This window comes from Neopsephotus bourkii, unplaced genomic scaffold, assembly GCF_033783945.1.
Source record: "Neopsephotus bourkii isolate Nb327-2 ecotype Australia unplaced genomic scaffold, CSIRO-AGI_Nbou_v1 NB_1234, whole genome shotgun sequence".
NCBI classification, from domain to species: Eukaryota; Metazoa; Chordata; class Aves; order Psittaciformes; family Psittacidae; genus Neopsephotus; species Neopsephotus bourkii.
The window spans coordinates 1,269,320-1,292,246 of NW_026901719.1; the positions used below are offsets into that span (position 1 = coordinate 1,269,320).

At 39.7% G+C, this 22,927-nt stretch overlaps 2 protein-coding genes across 4 annotated transcripts in view; both read left to right on the forward strand.

Annotated features, from left to right (window-relative positions):
* Positions 1-3,754: 3,754 nt before the first annotated feature.
* Positions 3,755-16,707, forward strand: TCEANC (transcription elongation factor A N-terminal and central domain containing). 3 transcript variants are annotated; one of them, XM_061364439.1, is made up of 3 exons: positions 3,767-3,893; positions 11,904-12,029; positions 15,513-16,707. In XM_061364439.1, the coding sequence occupies exons 2-3, from the start codon at positions 11,999-12,001 to the stop codon at positions 16,601-16,603; spliced, it is 1,122 nt and encodes a 373-aa protein (XP_061220423.1). In that variant the 5' UTR covers positions 3,767-3,893; positions 11,904-11,998; the 3' UTR covers positions 16,604-16,707. The 3 variants fall into 3 exon arrangements, with proteins under 3 accessions (XP_061220425.1, XP_061220423.1, XP_061220424.1); XM_061364440.1 differs by having other exon boundaries at positions 11,950-12,029; XM_061364441.1 differs by lacking the exon at positions 11,904-12,029 and having other exon boundaries at positions 3,755-3,893.
* The window catches only part of RAB9A (RAB9A, member RAS oncogene family), a 33,210-nt gene continuing 14,037 nt past the window's right edge, over positions 3,755-22,927 (forward strand). Inside the window, exon 1 of the mRNA XM_061364455.1 lies at positions 3,755-3,893. The gene's annotated coding sequence lies outside the window, so the exon portion shown is untranslated. The remainder of the gene's footprint in view (positions 3,894-22,927) is intronic.

A 22,927-nucleotide genomic window follows, 5' to 3' on the forward strand; every position in this document is an offset into this window, starting at 1 on the left:
CAATCTATGGACATAAGATTTGTATAGGATTCTCTTCCACATATAATTAAGGATGGAAGATGAGGTGATTTTTTTTAAAATATTTTGGTCCTCCATTTCATTTCATTTCATTTCATTTCATTTCATTTCATTTCATTTCATTTCATTTCATTATAATGATTCACTTATAGTGTTCACATTATGTAATTTTTTTCCTTACTTGCACACATAATGGTAAAGAGCCTTTCATGAACTGAATTGCATGTCTAGATCATAGACAGATTTTGTAGGCTTTTTTTATGAGAACGCCAAAAACCAATATAAATTCAAGACCTATTGACAAGATAACCTTCAAACTGAAGAAAGTTCTCCAGACAGAAATACAGCACTGGACCAGAAAATGAATGCCATAGCAAGGACATCTCTTTCTATGGGCCCTTTTTTATTTCTTTCACAATTTGCTTTATCTGAGCACCTCTCTTAAGAGAGAACAGACCTTGCCACTGAAGGAAACTGGCCATTACATAACTAAACAATGGAGAAAGTCGGCATTAGGCAACCCACAAATAGGGAAGGAAGGGAACTTGGGAGAAGAGTCACTAACTGGAGCATAGGAAAAATATGAAAGCCAGCCTTGAATGCTTGTATACAGTGAGGGATATTTTCTTGCACCTGGTTCTTACTGCTCCCTGAACATATTCATGTTTCCTCCTATTGCAATGTTTGGTATCTAAATCAATAAATTCCATTATTAAATAAATAATAATAAAAAAAACAAACCATAAAACACTTTGAAAGTATTGTGATGAACGTTGTTTGACCAACATTTTTCCAACTAGTTCTGTCGATATCTAACTCTCTATCAGCTGTCAGAATATCTCACTTTGTTGAATAGAAGCCTGTTTTTAGAGAAGCAGGTACTTATCATAGCCAATACTAAAGTCTCAAAGAAGTAGTCACTGTGAGACTAGCACTGATTTTATCCCCAAACCCCATGCAAACAGAGATACACATATATATCATAACACACATGTAAACATATGCATTAATATAATGGGTATGTAATTTTTATCACATTTTTTGTTTGTTTTACTTTGGGGGTAATTGAGAAAACATCGTCTCTGATTTATAAATGGGAAACTGGAGTAACAATTCATTAGATCATTCTTATTCATTAGATAGAAAACAGATTAATGGAGATGCAGAAGCTGACCTTTGTGAGAAGAATTTCCTCACAGGAGAGGCATCCTCAGTTCAGATCCCCGCACAAAGGAGGGCTAATCACAAGAAGCAAGTCATGCTGCCTCTTGTGTCCTCCTGTCAAGGAATCCCTATTCCTCTGAAGTAGGCAAGTCACTTTCAGCTGAGGGTATAATGAATCCTGTATGTACCATACTCACAATAGTACAGATAGAGAAAAGGCATTCAAGAGCCTTATGATGGGAGCGACAGACTAACTGCAAACTCTGGAGTATTGTAATGATAGTTGCTGCTGAGCTAATGATATATGTATGTTGCAAAAATACTTAAAAATATGTAAGACAGGCCACTGGATGACAACACTTGGACCTGGAAGGCTTGGACTGCTAGTATTTTATTGTGCCAGGTCTGGACAGTCATGTCATCTGCTTCAAATTCTTCATCTCTTGTTTCATAAAACGACGGACTCTTTGGCATAGGTTTTGTCCCATACTTTGTTGCCGTGTGAGCCATAAAAGGCAAAAAGAAAGGCTGATCTCAACTGTGGCCTCCAGCTAGCCAGGGCTAACCACTACACCACACTACCAATCACTAATGAATTTTTGAGTTCGTCACAAATACATGGTGAGTTAAGCATTACACAGAATTAGCAATCATTTAGGGTTCTTCAGTTATCACTATATAATGCAGCCACTGCAGCACTGTCAAGGAGAGATCTGATACCACTCAATGAACACTGATCACTGGTTCATTACAAGTATTTAATAATTGCTTATGTGATTTTTTTACACCCGGTAAACAATAATGCAAGGATTATTCTTGCCCCGTTTATGATTAGTACTGGTGATGTTCATCACGTGAAAATAGGGGAAAAGGTGTGTCTGCTGTACATGACATTCATGCTGAAACGCTCCTGGCAAGTGCAGGTAGGTAAATTCAGTTTACTGTCAGCAGAGGGCAACATAAGCCTCATTAGTAAATAAAACCAAAACGAAAGAAAATACGACACCAACCTTTTACGAGAACAAACCCCAGTGCACACCTGTACGTTTGCTATAGAGCTGAAGTTTTAAAAGTGTTAATCTTTTACAGAATCATTTTGCATGCCTATGTAACACATACAAAAGAGGAAAGCACTGCAATAAAGGCAATGACAAATACATTTGCTTTGGCTAAAATACATCAACTTTTAGGTGTTTATTGCCATATCTGGTATGTCCAGCACACATCACTATCCAAAACTGTTACCCTAAGAAGTAATTTTGATATTTATTTTTTCAACCCTATGTATACTAATAGCTCTGTTTGCCATAGAATCATTCAAAAGACTAGTTGAGTATACCAAAAGTAATGCAGTAAAATGCTGAAAATTAGTTTTACTGTTTTTTCTGTTCTTCATTAGCCTTAGGTAAGATACTCATTTACCCCACTTCCTGTGTTTCTGTGTCATGCTGTCTTGCCTAGAATCCTGGAATGGTTATAGTTGGAACGGACCCTAAAGCTCCTGTAGTTCCAACCCTCCTACCATGAGCAGGGACATCTTCCACTAGACCAGACTGCTCAAAGCCCTGTCCAGGCTGGCCCTTCTATCATATTTGTTGCCTTTCTCAAGCTATGTTTGCTCAAGGACCATTGAGGTTAAACTTTAACATCATATAAATATCCTGTACTTTTTCATTCATCTCAGGGCTAAGCAAAGGCTAAGTGCCTTTCTAGCTCCCCCAAGCCGAGCACTCCCAAAGCCCCATTTACAAGGCCTGTGTCCGGCTCCTGTTCCATCAGCATAGCAGGGCTCCCACCACCACACTGCCGTGCACCAGGGTAAGGCTGTGCCTAGCACAAGGATCCCAAGACAGCGTTCACGGAGCCCCTTTAACTCCATGGCCATGTCAGAGGGAGCAACACCCAGTATGTGACAGTAGCCCCAGTGGAAGCTGTGCCTTCCCACCGGAGGCTGCTTAGGAAAGCTGGTTGTTTCTACTGTGGCTCTACGCACACCGTGGCTCACTCGGAGCTACTTTCAGCCCTGCAGTGGCCCCAGGGGACAGCATAGGAGCTCACACCGAATACGCTGCAAGAGGATGGGGATGGCCGTCAGACAACGAGACGAGCCTTCTCTGCTCGGGGGCTCATCACCCACTGCGGGAGCAAGCGGGTCTGCCCAACCTACGAGGCGAGTTCCTGCCTCCGGCCTCACGCCCACCCCAGACCGCTCCGCTGCCGGCCGGGCTCACGGGAAGCCGCGGGGGCAAGAGCGCAACCCCTCAACCCCTGAGGTCGGCCCGCCCGCTTGCGGGACACGGCAGAGGCGCTCCCAGGCGCGGAGCAGGAAGCGGAAGGGAAGCGCCATGTTGAGGGCCGCTGCAGAGGTAAAGGCGCCGGCGTGCTGCCGCGGTATGGGAGGGTAGTGGGTTGTGTGGCAGCTGTGCTGAGTGTGTCGCTAGCGGCAGCGGAAGGGAGGCGCAAGGCTCTCCAGTCCGTGATTCCGGGAGGGCGCTCCTCCGTGCCCTGGGCCAGGGGATGAGGTCTGGAGGCGCGGCGGGAGTGAGCGGTGCCGGGTCTCCCCCGCGCAGTATCAGCCCACGTGGGACAAAAACCGGCCCGGTTCTTCTCCTCCCCGGTTTGCCCGTCAGCATGGTGCTAGCCCCGGCTCAGGCCTCGGGGGCCGAAGGGGATCGGGTAAACACTCCCTGAGAAGCGGGGGGCGATGGCAGGTAGGTACCTGCTGGCTGCTTCTATTGGGGCGTGTCAGGAGTGTGAGGAGGGGCGACTAGTGTGCACTGGCCCACCCAATTTATAAGGGTGACTGTGCAGGTTATAGTGCTACTGATCAGCTGCTGGCATCATGAGGCCGACTCCAAACCTCTCCCAGACAATCTGTCATCTGTGGCTGGCTGGCTGGCTTCCACCTCGGGCAAGTGTCAGCTGCTCTCAGACAAATACATATGGCTGGGCTGCTTCTTGCTACTGATTTGTATCATAAGTGGCTGTAATTCCCACTCACCAAAGAGACTGACCTTGAAAATTGCAGTATGGGAGTACTATGGTAGATTTTTAGATATTTATTATATAGGGCTCCATGCAGCATTATGCCTTGAGATAAGTGAAATGCTGGCATAAATGTAGAAAGCAATTAGTTCATGCTTTCTAATGTAATATTATTTGTAATAATTAGATATATAAAAATCAATTTCATTTCAATTGTATTTCACATCTAATATCTTACAAATGCCCTTTGTGCTTCATCTGTAGAGGCATCAGGTACATATGTGCTCTTCTGCATAAAACGGGTTTGTTTTTAGTAAAAAAGTTTACCATTTTTCAGTGGAAAACCTGTAAAACAATGATAAAGCAGTATCTAACGCGTGTCCCTGACAATGAAATGAAAAGTAGAAACAGTACTGAGCCGAGGCTTAACTAGAAACTGAACGTTAAAGCCATAAAAAGTCTGTGCTCATCTGACAAATGATGAAAAGCTCATAAAAGTTGATAAAACGTTTCTATTACTTACGTGTTCCATTTTTATATTAATTTGTCAGCACAATTTACCATAAAAAGGCACTGCAGACTGAACATATATTTCTGCTTGTAGTGTGATAGAATTGAAGTTTTTGATAGCTCTATATGAATAAGAATAATCTTTAAAGCTGGTTTTGCCAAGGAAATGCTCCTGTCTGCAAGGCAGTCTGTTTTTTTGGACTTCTGTGCCAACGCAGAAACTTACTGACAGGTACTGAGATCCACCTTAGGAAAGCTTTGTTTATACTGAGGATGTCCAGTTTTCAAATCAGTACATCTGCAAGAGGATATAAACAGTATTTATGAAAACTGAATAATAAGTGGTGGTGCAAGAATGTTAGATGAGATCTGTCACTTAAAAGCCAATTTTAAACCTGCAGTTCACAGCAAGTTCCTTCACTTCAGTAGATTTAAAAGAACCCACTCAGTTAATTCCACCTAGGTAAATGAACAAGAAATTCAAAAGGAAGTTAGAAAAATGGGGAGGAGAGCTCTAATACCAAGCAGGAACACGTGAGATATCAGTATAGGTGAACAAGAAAAGCATTGTCAATCTACTACAGTTACAATAGAGTGCTCAAAACTCTGATTCCTTCAAATACTGGTCCTTGAAGCCACATTGTATATGATTCTGTAACCTTGCTTTTTAAAAACTAAACTTGTTATAATTTTGTCTGTGGTGGAAAGATGGGAACCGTAGAGGCTTACAGCCTTAAAAGAGATGCAGAACAGGTCCTAGTTTTTGCTTCTAAGAGCATTTTAGCATATAAGCCAATCTCAGTGTACTGAGAGTTTTGAATTATGATTTCCCAGTGTTTGGAGGACAGCATTATGAATGTTTCTTGTGCACAGACATTGAGTAGAGGGAGCAGTCCAGATGTCTGATACAATCCCAGTGGTGTCAAGAGAGAGCGCGTGAGTGCTTCACAAGCTGGAACTGCTAGCATTAATTCTATAAGCCATTGCAGTTAATGTATATTGAAGAAACCAGCTTCCCCTTGGAAGATGTCACTACACTGCTGAAATTATGCAGTTGGTTTACTGTCCTAAGTGATTGGAAGTGTAAATATGATTATTTGAATCCATCCTTGAACAGTTTAGGAGACCTAAATATATTGAGTGAAAGAGTTAATTAATAAATGATGACACAATGCTGCTAAAATCATATTGCTATTGCCTGGTGTGTTTCTTGAGTGATGAAGAATGTGTATAGCATCCCTTTGCTGTGAGAAAATAGTGACATAATCTTCATATTGTCTTTCAAGTTTAACAGTGCTACTAATAAATTCATTTTGGTTTAAATTCTGTTGCTGTTGGAAAAACATGAATGGTAGAAAATGAAGGAAATGTTTCATAAAGTGCAAAAAAGTAATTTCACACGGTGAAATTCAGATACATAAGTCACAATCTGTGTCCCTTCCATAGCTGCGTAGCATTAATTCACATCTGAATCATCTGCTTAAATTTCATTCAACACTTTTCTTTCCTGATGTGTATTTGTCACCCGTGGTCAAAAGGGTAGTTCATGTTTCAAAGATATACACTATTTATCAAAAGTCTGGCTTTTGACCTGCTGGAAGCTCCAACTAGTACCTCATACTGGCAAGTAGTGGAAAGTGGCTGAGAGAAAAGGTATTCGTCTGCTAGCTTTTATAAGGCTTTGTCATAAAAATTTGAAAAAACAGAAAACCCCATGAAAAATCTGTGTGACTTGAAAGTGTGATTTTGAATAAAGTTAATTAATACTGAAAAATGACCACCACCCACTGACCAATACCCAGCCCGACCCAAGCAGCTATCTGCCCTTCCAGGTAACTCCCCCCATTTTATACACTGGGCATGACGTGCTGTGGTATGGAATACCCCTTTGGCTAGTTTGAGTTGGGTGTTCTGTCTCTGCTCCCTCCCGGCTTCTTGTGCCCCTCCTCACAGGCAGAGCATGAGAGACTGAAAAGTTCTTGATCAAAGTAAGCAATACTTAGAGAAACCATCTCTTTCTTTGTGTGAAATGGTGCAAGTTTTAAAGCAAATAGAAGCACGTTATTTATACATAGTTTCAGATGAAGCTTAATCACAAATCTCTCTGATATATTTTATTATTGCCCCACTGAATCATGATGTATTAGAATGTATTATGTATCTGTGTAGCTATTCTCTTGTGGAAGACATTAGCAATACCTTTACTTGATACTTCCAATCTGTAACTTGTTAAAACTAAATTTTGCATTTTTTTTTACATCTTCAAAGTATTTTATTAAAAAGATCAACCACATCAATAGAGATTTCAAATCAGTGGAATAATGCATTACTTGTAACATTTTCAGTGTTTAAGGTGTTTGTCTAACTTGGATAACCACGCAACTGAGTGGGAAAAATTCACAGGTGTAAGGCAGACAAGATACAGGAAAAGCTAAAATACCTTCCAGTAAGAATCAGTTTAATTCTAAACTGTTAAAAGAACCTGTTAGCAGGTTAACCTGTTAATCTGTGCTGGGATGTGTGTGCCCACTGTAACATCATCTGAACCTCCTAGAACTCAAAACAGCTATATCTGTTCAATTCGTAAAGAATTTCCCAGATACATTTTGCCATGAGCCAAGTCAAAGGTGTTATTTGTCTGGTGTGGCTGTAATATTTGGAGTCTTTTCCTGAGCCCCAGCTTATATGCTAAGGTCAAACAAAGCCAGTAGCTAAGCAGTCCGGTTAAGGCCACAGCTGTTCCAATCTTGTTAAACCCATGGATGTTTGATCTTACTAAAAAAATGTGCTGAGAACTCTACTTTGGCGTAGACTCAGAATCAGGCTTAAAAATTGTTCTTTGTAAAAGAGGCTATTGTGTACATCTTCACATAAATGCGATGTACTCTGCCCTCCCTCCCCTGCAAACTGCTTCTCTTGGGAAGTAAGCTGTGGGAGAATGGTTCCAGTAAGAGAAACACAGGGTAGATGCAGCATAGCTCCATATTAGTTAAGAATGCTGTAGTTCAAGCAGTCAGTGATGTAAAAGATCCAGAACAAAGCTATTTATCTATCAGACTACCTTCCATCATGCACAAACTTTTTCAGCAGATGTTGTCCTTGAGAATTTCTTGAAACAGTGTTTTCCAAAGTATTCTTCCTTAATTTTCATTTTCTTGATCGCTGTGGCTCTATTCTGTTGTTTTAAAAAGAATAAAAGGTGCACTTTGCCTCTGGTATTACAGTGACGGAGTTGTGCAAGTGAAGTAAAGATTTTTGGTGAATGGTTTTGCAGTAATCCTGAGCTCACTTAATTTGCTGCTTGGTCAGTGAGGTACCAGTGGTCATTGACATCTGATAATAGTATTGTTGTATCACCTCAGTTATTATTGTATTTAGCTTTATTAGCGGAATAAAAAACTTATTTTTACTCGTGGTTATTCTTCAGAAAGCAATTTCTCTATAGTTCAAAAACTTGTGAGGGTGGAAGGGGTTCCTGCTGAGAGGCAGGAAGAGCTCTTATTTTTGCCAAGATGAAATAAAAACCCTGGAAAATGATTTATTGGTGACATCTTTGATGTGTCTTTCACGGTAGATACAGTGAAGTAATGTTTTTGAGTCTGGAGGCTGGCTGTGAGAATTCTCTGATTTCTACTTAAGCTCTGAGTTTAAAATAGCATTTGATCATTTTTGTTGTTTATATGGTATTTAGGTTGCCGAAAGCAAGAAATATGGTATTTCCAAGACTCTGCTGTGTGCATTTTTGGCAGAAACTTTATTGCACCATTAAGAGTACTTGGCTTCTTCTGATCTTTATGTTGGCTGTGGTCTGGATTTTCTACTGATTACGTAGAATTCCTTAAAGGAAAAATCATCTACTTTTGAGATTGGGATGAGGAGGGGGTGGTGTTTAGCCTTCTTTGCCCTTCCAAGACATTCATCCATACTTGGATACATTCTGAGTTTGTCTTGGTTTATTAGTGGGAGTTATCTGTGCTAAGGAAAAATAGGTTATGGCTTTGAAACATACAGGCATATAGCAGAGAAAAGGCGTTTACCCCAAATGGCTTTGGAGAGGACAGTGTGTTTCTCAGGGACTGGCTTTGCAGTTATCAGCAAATGTCTGAGGCTGGGTTGGTTGGTTGATTGGTTTTTTTCCTGCTTAGTCATTTTAATGCTTAAAAAAGTTCTGATTCAACGTGGTATTATTACAGGATGGCCATATTTTAAACTGAGATAGACTGGTCTTTTTTTCCTTAGGAGAAAACTGACTTACAAGATTTTTATTGATCACCATTTATTCTTGTATACAGGAGTGACTCATTATATGATGCAGTCAGTGTGAGAGACCTAATGATTTAGCAAGAAAGTGCTTCATCACCACAGCATTACAAGGTCTCATTATGAAAACAAGTCAGTTTCTACCTTGTAACCTTCAATAGATACTTGGAATTCAAACAGATGTTCTCATGCATTGCTAAAGTTAAGCAGGGTGGAAACGCCTTGTTTAGTTGCACGGGAGATGAGAATGTTCATTTTATACTTCACAAAATTGTGATACTATCATTTGTACTTTCATTCTTGCATCTCTACAGTAAAAAAGCTTCGTAACTTATTTGAATAAACAAATCCTCCCTTCTTGGATTCCTTATTTCTTGAAACTGGGAACGCAGCAGAACAGTGCTGAGTATGATTCAGTTAATTTAGCAAATATTTGTTCAGCAGTATTTGCCAAATATTATCAAATCAGGTATAAAAGTGGTCAGATTCCAAATTCAAAAGATGTTGAATGAAAGAGTAATATACAGGACAATGACTGGATAAGGGATGCACACTTTCACTCCTGTCTGTATCCCAGCACCTTTGGATTTACAGGTTTATGGTTTTTTTGTTTTATTTTCCCAAAGCAAATAGGTACCTAAAAATGTGAAGTCTCCGAAAGGTCATAGGGAAATAATTTTGTCTTTTTTTCTTAACAGGCTGGATTTTCTCATTATGCACATTTCACAAGGCTCATGGGTTTGCTATGTTCCAGCTCCCTCAAGTGGCAAAATAATTTTCCATTTGGAATTGCAGCTTGGTTTCTGTGAAGCGTTGGCTTTCTCCTCAACAAGTTTTAAGGCTTCTCCCAACTTCCTCTTTATCTTTTTTTTTTTTTCATTTTTCTTTTTTGTTTTTCCCTTCACTCAAATTTTGAACATTATGAACAGCTCCTTAGGACTGTGGAGTTGTCAAAGAAGCAGAGCTGTGGTTTAAAACATTATCTTTGTTCTGCAGCTGACCTATTGAACCAGTTTAGGAAGGTCATTTCACCCTGTAAGCTTTACTTCTATTATCTGAGAACTAGAGAGAATGATAAATATTTGTAGACAATTAGAGTATTTTTAATGCCCACCTCTCAATTCTTTTTAAAAGTAGTTTGTATTTCAATCAGTGATTCTGCTTATCTGACACAGCATAAAACTCAAAAATGCCTTGTCAGTGGGCACTCAGAGATCTGGCAGCTGTCTTGGGTATGGCAGACTTCCACTGTTCTTTGCACAAAGCAACAAAATAAAGCATACACATACATGGAGGTTTTGCAGTCCTACCACAAACACCAAAACCCTGATTTACAGCAGGAAGATTAGAGTTCAAGGAACTGGAGTCTGAGCAGGAAAGAACTCCAGCTTGCTATACCTAAGTTCTCAGTGAACTTTGGCTAGAAAATACACTCCAATAGTACCACTGTATCAGTAATTTCTTGTTTCTCTGTACAAGAACATGAAAAACCTGTTTTCTACAGTTGTCTGAAGAAGTCACACTGTGATTAGAGAAGTCTCTGGTTGACATCCAGACTTAAGATGAAACGCTATGCAGGGTTTCCAGTATTAAAGAAGAGCTCTACCTCATCTTTTGAAGGAAGGCAGCAGTAGTAAACCATTTCATAACTGCATATGTTATTTAGAAGTTGAGGAATCTTTCTTAAATTTCTTATCCTGTTAAATAATGGTTTCTGTCAACCTCGGTGATAAATCCAATCTTGCTTGATTTATAGGGCAACAAATGCAGAGTTTTGTTTTGGTTTTCCACCACACTGTCTTTTAATTTGGAAGGTGAGATTAAATTTATGATTGAGTAGTTAACCTAGTATTTCAGAGCTATGTATTACTTTTCATATTGAAGGATCTTAAGATCCTTTGCAAACTAGGTACATACAGCAAAGCCACTACCATTCCAAGAATTCTTTCCCCATACAAACCTTTCTATTGTCACTGATAAAGAAATGTTTATTACCTTTATTTAGTGGTTTCTCTGCTGGCTGTTTTTTATGCTTCTGCCAGTTACCAGGGGATACCCTGCTTCATTGAAATAATTAAGGATTTGGTTCTGATTTTGTCATGTATTTTGATAACTTTCTTCTGTTATTTTCACCTAGGTTTGCTTAATAAGTTTGAAGGGAGTCAGTCACTCAGTCCTACCTCTTTGCTACATGTTGTACATGTTGAGGAAAGTATTCCCTTAGAAGTGATTGTTTTGACTTAAATGTGAATAGTCTGTTAGGTGGTTGAACTTCCAAAATTATTTAAAAACCATTGTTTATATTTTGGTGTCCATATTCTGTTTTCAGTTTGTTTGTGTAACTGTAAATGGCATAACATTTATGTACTTAAATTTAATGTTGCATAAACTTGAAAAGGTTAATGCATGACTAAGAAGATCTTAAAATTTGTAATAATTTATTGCCTTAGCATACATGTGGAAAAAGTCCTGAGGTAGAACATATATACTGCATTTAGCCCCCTCTAAACCAGCCTTTTATGTATCTGGTAGAGAGTTAACAAGTGAAAAACTAAACCAGGTTGTCTTAGATCTGCCTGTTAAGAAGAAAGCATCTTAGTGTGGGTCATGAATTAGCATACATCAGCTCCTTCTGAGTAGCTGTAAGTGTCCAACAAGTGCAAGGTAATTCATTGAGTGTATGGCAGAATGGCTGCATTCTTACTGCAGATGCCAGTGTCTGGGCTCTAGGTCCCCTTAGAGGTTTTGTGTTAGTCACCCCAGCTGTCAATGCCTCTTTGTAGCTGTGGAGCCAAAGGAGTCTTTTGCAGCCATACAATTTTCTTGTGTCAGATTAGCCACACAAATGGGCTTTCACCTTGCCACCTTGGTGGGCTGCCTGGGGTCAGGTGGATAACCATGAGCAAGGACCACTACCATAAAGCAGATGATCTCCATGGACTTTAATCATCATTTTTTATATACAGATCTTCACCCTGCACTGTAAGAGAGAAAACTTTCTGTGAAGCACAGCCCCCTATGAAAGATCAAAATACCTCACCTTTGTCCAGGATCAAAGCATATGCATGGACTAATTACCAACAGAGCACTTTGTGAGTAGTTTTTATTTTTGCATGTGTCCTGTGTACTAAATACTGAGAATTCATGAAGTCATCTTGCATTTGGATAAGTATATTTTATGGTATGTGTAGCATAATCATAGAATCATAGAATGGTTAGGGTTGGAAAGGACCTTAAGATCATCAAGTTCCAACTCCCCTGCCATAGGCAGGGACACCTCACTCCAAACTATATCACCCAAGGCCTCGTCCAACCTGGCCTTGAACACTGCCAGGGATGGAGCATTCACAAGCTGCTTGGGCAGCCTATTCCAGTGCCTCACCACTCTAACAGGAAAGAACGTTCTCCTTATATCCAATCTAAACTTCCCCTGTTTAAGTTTTAACCCATTACCCCTTGTCCTGTCACTACAGTCCCTAATGAAGAGTCCATCCCCAGCGTCCCTATAGGCCCCCTTCAGATACTGGAAGGCTGCTATGAGGTCTCCACACAGCCTTCTCTTCTGCAGGCTGAACAGCCCCAACTTTCTCAGCCGATCTTCATATGGGAGGTGCTCCAGTCCCCTGATCATTCTCGTGGCCCTCCTCTCACCTTGTTCCAACAGTTCCATGTCCGTCTTATGTTGAGGACACCAGAACTGTACACAATACTCCAAGTGAGGTCTCACGAGAGCAGAATAGAGGGGCAGGATCACCTCCTTCGACCTGCTGGCCACACTCCTTTTGATGCAGACCAGGATACGGTTGGCTTTCTGGGCTGCAAGTGCACACTGCTGGCTCACGTTCATTTTCTCATCGACCAGCACGCCCAAGTCCTTCTCCACAGGGCTACTCTGAATCTCTTCTCTGCCCAACCTGTAGCTGTGCCTGGGATTGCTCTGACCCAGGTGTAGGACCTTGCACTTGGCATGGTTAAACTTCATGAGGTTGGCATCAGCCCACCTCACAAGCGTGTCAAGGTCCCTCTGGATGGCATTCCTTCCCTCCAGCTTATCAACCGAACCACACAGCTTGGTGTCATCGGCAAACTTGCTGAGGGCGCAGTCAATCCCATTGTCAGTGTCAGCGACAAAGATGTTAAACAAGACCATAATACACTGCATACATACATACATACATACAAGAACTGAAGAAAATTACGTTTGGAGTATGTTGGGAGGAGGTCTTGATTCCAAGGCATAGGGTAGTCATACTGGTTGAGCGTGTAACTGTGTCATCAGCTCTGCCCTGTTTGCATGAAAAACAGTAAATCAGCAGATCATCATTTTCTCTTGTCAGCTACTTGGTGTTCTGGAGACAGGAACTGTCCTGCTGTAGTGATGGCTGCCCTACATAATAAAACATCTCTTTCTACTCTCACAGCCTCTGTGTGGTCCTGCAGCAGAACAGATGATTAGATACAATTATATGTGCTTTTCAGTATAACGAAGCATGGAGTTCAACTTCAGTATTTGAAAAATGCGTCCTGTTTCTCTGGTTCTGAAATGTGTTGACCAGTAAATCAGTTCCTGTAATAGCTATTAGTGAGGTTTTGCAGGACTCCAAAATGTTGAGACAAGAAGGAGCTGTTTAAATACACATTAAGTGAATGCAGAGGGTTTAAATTCACATTAAGTGAATTCACTGTAGAGGTCAGGTTGGTCTGTGGTTAAGGATTATAGAAACAGATGATGGTTCATGCTCTTTGTCCTTTTCTTTTGTGGAGCTCTGAGGCCCTACCTAAAGTTTGAACTTATTTCTGTCATGCATAAAACAGGTTAGCTGGGCTGGTGGTTACAGAAAGCAACAGAGCATGTGAATCACCCAGCTGTATCACTTGTCCCTTCTCTCTCCTCATTCCCTAGGAGGTTTCATCATGGAAACAATGATGGTGCAAGAAATCTGCTTGAGTTCTTTTAAATACGGACATCTGTAGCTAGCCCTGTGTCAGCCTGTCAAGCAGATGACTTTTTCTAGGGTAGAATCACGATGTGTATAACTTCAGACAAAAAACTGGTTTTGTGCACAAGTTTAGAAGTCAAACTCCTAAGAAAAGAGGAACACTTAACACATTCCATTCTGCATTCAACATCTAATTCCTTTGCAGCAAACAGGAGAATAATGTTAGTAGTATTAACACTTTTTTGTGTGTAAATTTCACAACAGCAATGTACTGAGCATTTTTTTGGTGAAAGGGCTTGAAAAAAGGAATTGAAAGGAAATATTCAAGCCATGAGACTGCTTCTGAAATCCTCTTTTTCTTTTAATTTAACAGGTCAGACTGTATGGAAGTAATTCTGTCGCTGTAAGAAAAATAGGTGCTTTTTAGGAGATAGAGTGATATGTCTTTTAACTTTATAAGAATTTCCAGAAATAACAATTAGGAGTTTGTAGATTTCACTGTTTTGAAACCGTTTTGTAGATATTGCTGGTTTTGAGCTGCCCTTCCTCAATAATCAAACTGAAATATGATGCCAGGCTGGAAGGGCAACAGTGGGGACCTCAGTTAAAAATTTATTAGTCTGACTTGCCTCTTTGTTAGCAACTATAAACAGAAGCTTTCGGAAGAGATATGTAAGTGATTTCTTGCATAGCAAGTGAAAGGTGAGCATCAAGTAGGAGCTAGGGTGGCATTTTGGGTTTAAGGTCCATGAAATTATATCAGAGTCACTTCAACTTTCGGCAGAGTAGCCCCAGACCTTCACTTTGTAGCTCCAAATAGTCTGTGTTCAGCTACTTACTGCATAGTAATTGAAGAAATGCCTGATACCAAGTTATGGTGATGTATAAAAGTTTGTCAAAAGGCCTCAAAACTGTGGTATCTCCACTAGGTGCTTGAAAAAGCCATTTATGTCAGTGGTTTTTAGTCAGATACCATGCCCACATTAGCTGTTTAATTTTATTCTTTTGAAGTTAACAAAGGCTTGATGAAAAAGTCTGAAATGAAAATAACCCAACCAACCAATCAAAACCCAAGCAAAAATCCCCACAAAACAAAAAAACCCAATTCCCAGTATCTCATCTGTCTGCTGTAGAAGTTAATATTAACTAAAACAGTGTGAGTGTGGAGGTTTCTTAAACTTTCTAGCCTTGTATATTTTATGCGAAGTCTCCCTGTAATCTCATACAACAGACTGGTTGTGTATTGCTCTACTTTGCAGTAGTTGAGAACCTCCCTGAGAACATCTGTTGTGGTGTGCATGCAAGACTATTTTGGAGAGACCATGTTCTTTTCCTTAAATATTAGTGTCATACCCTACTTTTAAGTTGTAACTCTACTGTAGCAGAAGTCCCTGCAGGCTTTCTTTTTTGGCATTATTCTTGCACAAGTTAGACTACCCATATCCACCTGCATTTTTCCAGGACCCAAGCTTCTCTGCATTTTGCATTTGCTCTACTAGCTCTACACCATTTAAGGTAAAAGCTGGAAAAAACATTAAAATAGTGTAAAATATCATAAAAAAAGTATAAGAATATACAGAAAACTAATTCATGTCATAAATGCAATAAATACAATAAACGTTTTTTTGCTTTCAGGTTTCAAAATGTCGGACCAGAAAAACATTGTACACAGAGCCCATTGTATTGAAAAACTACTGTCTGAGAACGCTTTCCAAGATATTGAATATCATCTTAAAGAACTTGAAGATGTTGATATGACTACAGAGTATCTTCAGGGGACAGGAGTTGCCAAGGCTGTGTATAGAGTACTCAAGAGCTGCCCTTCAGCAGAGTTAAAAAAGAAAGCAAAACAGTTACTGTCAAGGTGGAAAGCACTTTACAAGAATAACTGTGTTGAATCGATCCAAGTTAAAAAGTCAGATTTCGTGTATGTGAAAAAAGAAATTGAATATCTTAGCATGGTTCCTAGAGAACAATCACTGTCTGAAGAACCATGTCAGCAGGAGGCATTAGATGCTACTAGTTCTAAAATGTCGATCCCATCACAAACTGTTAAAAATGTAGTACGTAACGAGGCAGAAGGCAGCATGAATCAGCTTTCTTCTTTTGATGAACATCACACTGATGATGAAGATTCTAAACTTCTTCCTAACCAAGCAAGTCTGCAGCAGGATCCAATGAGAGCTCTGAGGTGTAAATGTATGGATCTTCTTTATCAATCTTTGGCTGGTTCTGCCAAAGACAAAGAAGAAACTGATAAATGGCTAGAGCTAGCTAAAGAAATCGAAAAATGTATTTTTGATCTTCATGCTAAAAGTGACAAAAAGTATAAAAATTGCATCAGAAGCAAAATTGCTAACCTGAAGAACCCTAAAAGTTGCCACTTAAAACATAACCTTTTTTCAGGGACTTTGAGTCCAAAGGCTTTTGCTGAGATGACAGTGATGGAAATGGCCAGCAATGAACTGAAACAGTTGAGGGCTCTGTACACTGAATCATCTCTTCAGGAACATCAGCTTCCACAAGCTATTAATGGCACACAGACAAACAAAATAAAGTGTAGGCGTTGTGAAAAATTTGATTGCACAGTCACTATGATCACCAGAGGAGCTCTCTTTCTTCCAGGTTGGGTGAGAAACACAAATCCAGATGAACAAATGTTGACTTATGTTATTTGTAATGAATGTGGAGAACAGTGGTATCACAGCAGATGGATTTGTTTATAATGCCATCCCTCTTTAATAAGCAGTTCAGAACCAGATATGAGATGGGATTTCAGTTGAAACTGCAATTAAATTTTTTTTTATTGGTAGTACGTAGATACTGCAAGTAAAAAGTGAAAAAACAGGTTTTAAAAATTGCTAAGTTATATTTGAAGATGACTTGAATAAATCTATGTGGTTTTAAGTAATGTCAATATGTAAAGAAATAAAGGGAAAAAATGGTAATAATGTATCTGAGAGTGGAATATTCACTGGTAAATCCATTAAAAATATTCCAGATGTTGCAGGTTTTTATCCCCGAGATGATGAGAACATGGGATTTTCATTGTCTTCAGCAGGAGCTCTTTCACAGAATGTAAGTTTAATTTAGAATCAACAAACTGTTCCCAAAACTGCAGTTCACAGACCTGTGTGCATTGCAGAATGTTCAGCATAGATTCACTCCTTAATTAAACGAGTTTTTGCAAGTAAGTGTTAGATTAGTAAGTTCAAGAGGTAATGTCTAAGAGGAGAAAAAAAAAGAATGAATAACAGTGTAAAAGAGGGAGAAGGAGCTAGCTAATGAATGCAGAAATTCTTTAGCTTTCTACAGCTGTTGGGAGGAAAATAGGACTTGTGACAATCTTGCCAGTTTGCAGTTCAGATTTTCAATGTAAGGTGATATGTCCTGTTACTGTCAAGAAATTAATGGAGGATCAGACAATAATTTATTTTTTTTTAAAGTATGTTATTAGATTTATCTTTATTTAATAAAGGCATGAAACGAATCACTTTCTGAATGGAAATTTTCTCTTGAACTGGTACATCTGTCCTGCACTGAACAAATTCATGTTTTTATATAGTGCAGATTACCCAGAAAAATGAATATGAGGAACTCTTTAACAGCTGAAGTGTTTATATGTGTTTTTGTTCCAGAGGCAACACTGGCTATATTCCAGGAGCATTTATTTATTAAAAAAAAAAAAAGCCCCTCAGCATTCTTTTTCTGGAAAATATAAAATGACTTCAAATTCAGCTGAGTACTTAGAATGGAGTACATATCAGCAGTTAAGGAGATGTTTCTTTTCTGAACTGAGAGAACCACCCGAGTCTGGGTATCTTTCACAGTTGTCTGTTGGTCTGTAGAAGACTCTGTTCATACTGTGTGTCTGTATTTTGATGTCTTCACTGGTTTTGAGTTACTGTAAATGTGTAAATGAGAGGAAATGGGTCTTGCATTGAGTCCTGATTTTATGAGCACATCAGTGTGTCAACTCACGGACCTAATAAGATGCAGTGAAGAATAAATCTGCTCTGCCAGCCTGCAGATTTGCTCTTGCAGCAAATCAGTGGTACTGTCTGGACACATAACCTTCATAATGAATTTCCTTGTTGGAGCATGGACAAGATGGTGAAATGGGTCAGTAAATTGCCAAAATCATGCTTTAGGCACAGAGGAAAGTATTTATTTTCACTCTTATATAAACAATGAAACGGCATACTTAACATTAATGGAGGTATCTTACAAATGCATAACAGTCTTTTTGCAGTTCAAGGCTAAAATGCATCAGCTGAGCAGAGACACCTGGTGAGTGTCTGCTGGAGGAATTAAGGGCAGTTCCTTCACCTCTCTGGCTGTCAGACAGCTGAGGCTGGTCAGCTTTTCAGGGCTGAAGCACTGCCCTGGAGCTCTCCAGCCACATGACCTGTCAGAGAAAGGAGTTGGAGCATGAAATGATAAAATATAGCTAGTGGTGAACTAAAAGCCAGCCAAGACTTAAAATAAAAGAGAAGATGGGCCTCTATGTGTATATGGTGAAAATGGTGTGTAACCTGATGTTAAAAAGAGATGCTTACAACTACTCTACTGGAAAAAGCCAAGAAAAAATCTTTTCCATTCTGTGAAGTGTTAACTTTCAGCAGTGTGACTTACTGTGATTTATCATGTGAAAATATGTGTTTAAATGGAATTCCACTGACGTAAAACAAATATTTAAGCATTATGCCAGACCTCCAGTGTTCAGTTGAGTAACCAGTCAGTTTAATAACCAACCTTCCTTCCCACCCCTGCTCATGTGCTCAGATTGATGCTTACAAGTAGTCCTTCCTGCTTGTTTAAGTGGAAGTACTCCAGTGAAAAGTATTTTTAGCTTTCAGTAAACCTCTAGGAAAGCAAGCACATCTGTGTTACTGGCTCACAGTAAGCACAAAGTTGCGTGCTGTTGTTTTGGAGGTCGTGGTCCTATTGAGGGGAGCTTTATGCCAGTTCTGTGCAGTGTCGGAACACTGTGTAGTAGGAGAGTTTTATTTTAGCTGTGAACAACAGACAGTTATAAATAATTCCTGCCTGCATATGGTTTTGAAGCCATTCCAGTAATGTACAGCTCATCCAAGTTTTGGCAAAGTGAAATGTTAAAAGTCATGGACAGTGGTTTTAACAGAAAATTATATTTCAAGGGTAAAATTTGTAACCATTATATGGACTACATTTGTGATGTAATATTGTAATCATAGAATAGTTTCGTTTGGAAGGGGCCTTCAAAGGTTATATAGTCCAACCCCCTCTTTCATTTGATCAGGTTGCCCAGAGCTGCATCCAGCCTGTCCTTTAATGTCTCCGGGGGAGGATGCATCTACACTGCTCTGGGCAACCTGTGCCAGTATTTTACCACACTAGTTGTAAAAAAATTTCTTTCTTGCTTCCAGCCTGAATCTCACCTCTTTTAGTTGAAAACTAAACCCCTCATCCTATTGCAACAAGCCCTGTGAAAAAGTCTCTCCCCATCTTTCTTACATACCCCTTTTAAGGACTGAAATGCCACAATAAGGTCTGCCTGGTGTTTTCTCCAGGTTGAATAACCCCAACTCTCTCCACCTTTCTTCATAGAAGAGGTGCCCCAAGCCCTCTGATCATTTTTGTGGCTCTCCTCTGGACCTTCTCCACCAGCTCCATGTCTTTCCTGTGCTGAGGACCCCAGAGCTGAGCACAGTACTCCAGATGGGGTCTCACCAGCACACAGCAGAGAGGGAAAATCATCTCCCTCAACCTGCTGGCCCCACCATTTGATGCAGCCCAAGATACAACTGGCATTCTGGGCTGCGAGTGTACACTGCTGGGTTATATCCAATCTTTCATCCACCAGTACTCCAAAGTACTCCTCTGGGGTACTGGTGTAACCTCATTTTCTTTTGAACTGCCCATCAATAAATGTATAGTGCTAAGCCACATGCCCCAAAAGGGCTGGGATTTTCTACAGATCCACATTTACTGAACAGCTGAGGAAATGTGAACAGCTGGTATCTTAAAACTTTTTCAGATCACTGAGCGAGCGTGCCTTACTGTGATCTAAGTGAGCCCTGCCTGCAGCAGCACAAGGATCATTTGGCTCTTCTTCTAAGATACAGAAGTAATAAAATCCAGTTACTAACAACTGCAGTTTGAGTTTATGAGATATAGAAACAACTAAAATACAAATTGACAAATAAAGGATTGTAATCATGCCACTATCACAACTGTCCCTGAACTTTCTTCTGTCCATTTCAAACCAAGAGCAGTCAGAAGTCTTAGGGGAAGCCCTCTGCATTTTAAAGTAGTTTTACATGGTAATACATTATGAGCAGGCATTCCTCCATTGCCTTCCTTCCCAATAACAATTGAACTCAAGAGCTGGCTTTGCAACTAATACAGTTAAATCTATACATTAAAATATGAGAATATATTTGTAAATCTTGCGAAATCCAGAATTTCTGTTTCTATTTACAGAGATGGAGCCCTTATCTTTTATTCAGGAGTTACCTCACCTAAGTTGCTGGTGGTTGGTTAAACACATGCATAGTTGCTAGGTTGTTGGTTATTACCTGAAAGACACAAAATACACTCCTGCTTGCCCGGATAGTAGTTTGGCACAAGGAGGAGATCTAGGAATACTGGCAGAAAAGAGCAGAAAGTGTTGGGAGGCAGGCAAACTGAACAAGACCTGTTTTAAGTGTGCTGAGGACACAACTCTTGGGAAATGGATCTTTGTTGTTCCAGGACTGGTGAAAAAGCTCATCCAGGTTTGGTTTCACTTTATGCCTAGTTCATACTGGTAAACACGCTGCTCACAACTCTACATATAACAGTGAAACTGTATGCAAAATCATGAATCATTGTATTCCCTTCTTAGGTTATTTTCACCTAAGATAGCTCATTGCTACTTTGGCCATTTTTCTGTGTTTGTATCCAACGCTTGTTACTTGAAAGCTTTAATAGGAAACAGATGTCATGTGTAGCATTATGTGACACTATATATCAGAATATTCTACAGACATGAAGTGTCAAATATGAGATGGTCATTCAAGTAAATCATTGCTCTTACTTAAAGAGGTGTGTTCATAATTTTGCTAAGCAAAGTACTGCCCCAGGCTGCAGTTTGTTAATAGGTTATATTGTCCCTACCCAGACTGTGTAACTGTGCAGGCTTAAAATGTTTGACTGGATAAGATTGTGTGCTTTGCTCAAAAAGGCTCTAAAGAGTCAACTTGGACCTACACAGCGTATGTGCCAGCAGGAGGGTCTAAATCATGGTAGTACAGCGAGTATTGGAGTCTAGAAACAAGAATAAAAAGGAAAGATCTGAAAAGTGAGATTCTTATATGTTGTTAAAACTGTGTTTTTCTTTTCATTTTTTCTTTTTTTTTCCAGTTTGTCCAGATGTGAAAAACATCTCTTAACTTTTTTAAGCAGAGACAATTAATTTTTGTATGATGTTTAGCATATCCATATTGCTACTCCACAAAGAAGCATGATATTAGAAGTGATCCAAACAGACACAGAACAAATCAGGCTGAATAAAAGTAACCAAAAATTAGCCAGGGAAGTCTGAAGTCTGTATGTGTTTTCACTAGGTTTTCCAGAGAGGCTGCAAATTCAGCTGCTTCTTGAATCCTATGATTTAATACTAGCAACAAGTTCTTAAATGTAGATTGCACTCAAAGCTCAAGCAGCCTGGGGCTGCAGAACTTGCAATACATGTCTTGAAAATATGAGAGCTAAATTAACAACTAATTTCACACAGCTTTCAGTGTAAAAACAATTATTAAGAAGAGCTCTGCTAATTAGAATCAGTGTTGCTCCTTTAACATCAGTGACAAAACTCATGGTTCCTGGAGATCCACTGCCAGATCCATTTCATTCCCTTCTATTGAGTGCCTTTTGTATCTCACTCTTAACTCTCTCACTATGGCACTTTTCAGGGGGGTACTTGGCTGCCATTTGTTCTTTATAACTCTTTTTCTTTTCCAAACCCAAAGAAAATTTGTGCTGTTTATTGTTTCTTTAAAGTGTGTTCCTTTCAGTCTGCTGTGCTATGTGCATCTGTTACTAAAGCCAACTAATGCAGCTCTTTAAAAAAAAAAAAAAAAAAAAAAAAAAAGCTTTTTCTGACAGGAAGAAAAGTTACCTGGTAACAGGCTGTGGTTAAAGAGCAAGTATGTTGAATTACAGTCCTTCAGGGAATCCAGGGTGTAATGGCCCAGTTCACTGAGTGCCTGGAAGATAAGGAAAGAAACAAGAGCACTTTGATAATTTCTTGGATTGCTTAGGGGCTGGCTTGCTGCATTCTGGTATTAATAGAGGCATAAAGGCAAGTGACTTCATATCCCCCTATTTTGTACTGCTGTAATTCAGCCAGGAGGTGACAAAGTCATGTTTTACTGAGGCTGTGTCATCTATTGCCAGGACAAAGTCTCTTTGCCAACTACAGATGGTAAAAAGCATTATTGACAAGCTCTATAACACGAGAGCTTTGCTGATACAGAAGTTTCTTATACACACACACACAAAAAATTGCCCTTTATTTGTTATTGGGATGCTGTTTGTGCTGTTTGCTAGCATGTGACATAAAGACCTCTTCCTAAATACAGCTCTGTGAATAAAATCCTTAAGGTGCAGAGTATGCTTTCAGATGAACATGCACATGAGGGAGCAGTAAGGGGTGGTGGGCCCACTGTCAAGACCCTACACTGGCTGCAGAATTTAAAATGGGAGTGATTTTGGTGCACATGTTTCAAACCACGTCTTCTGTATGTACCTAAGAACAGGCAGGTTTACTTCATGTGACCAACTTCATCAGTGGTATTATTTGTTCTAGAGTTTTTGTTTGTTCTACAGCAGCTATTGGCTTTGTTACACACATGAGTAATAGTAACAGGGTGGACACAAGGGAAAAGGACCTTTAGTTCCTGATCCTCAGGCATGCATGTGTTTTAACTGTAGAACTAAATCTATTAATACTCAGTTATGCCTATAATATGGTAAGCATAATAGGCCATGGTTACGTTATGGTCCTTTTTTATTTTATGTTCCCA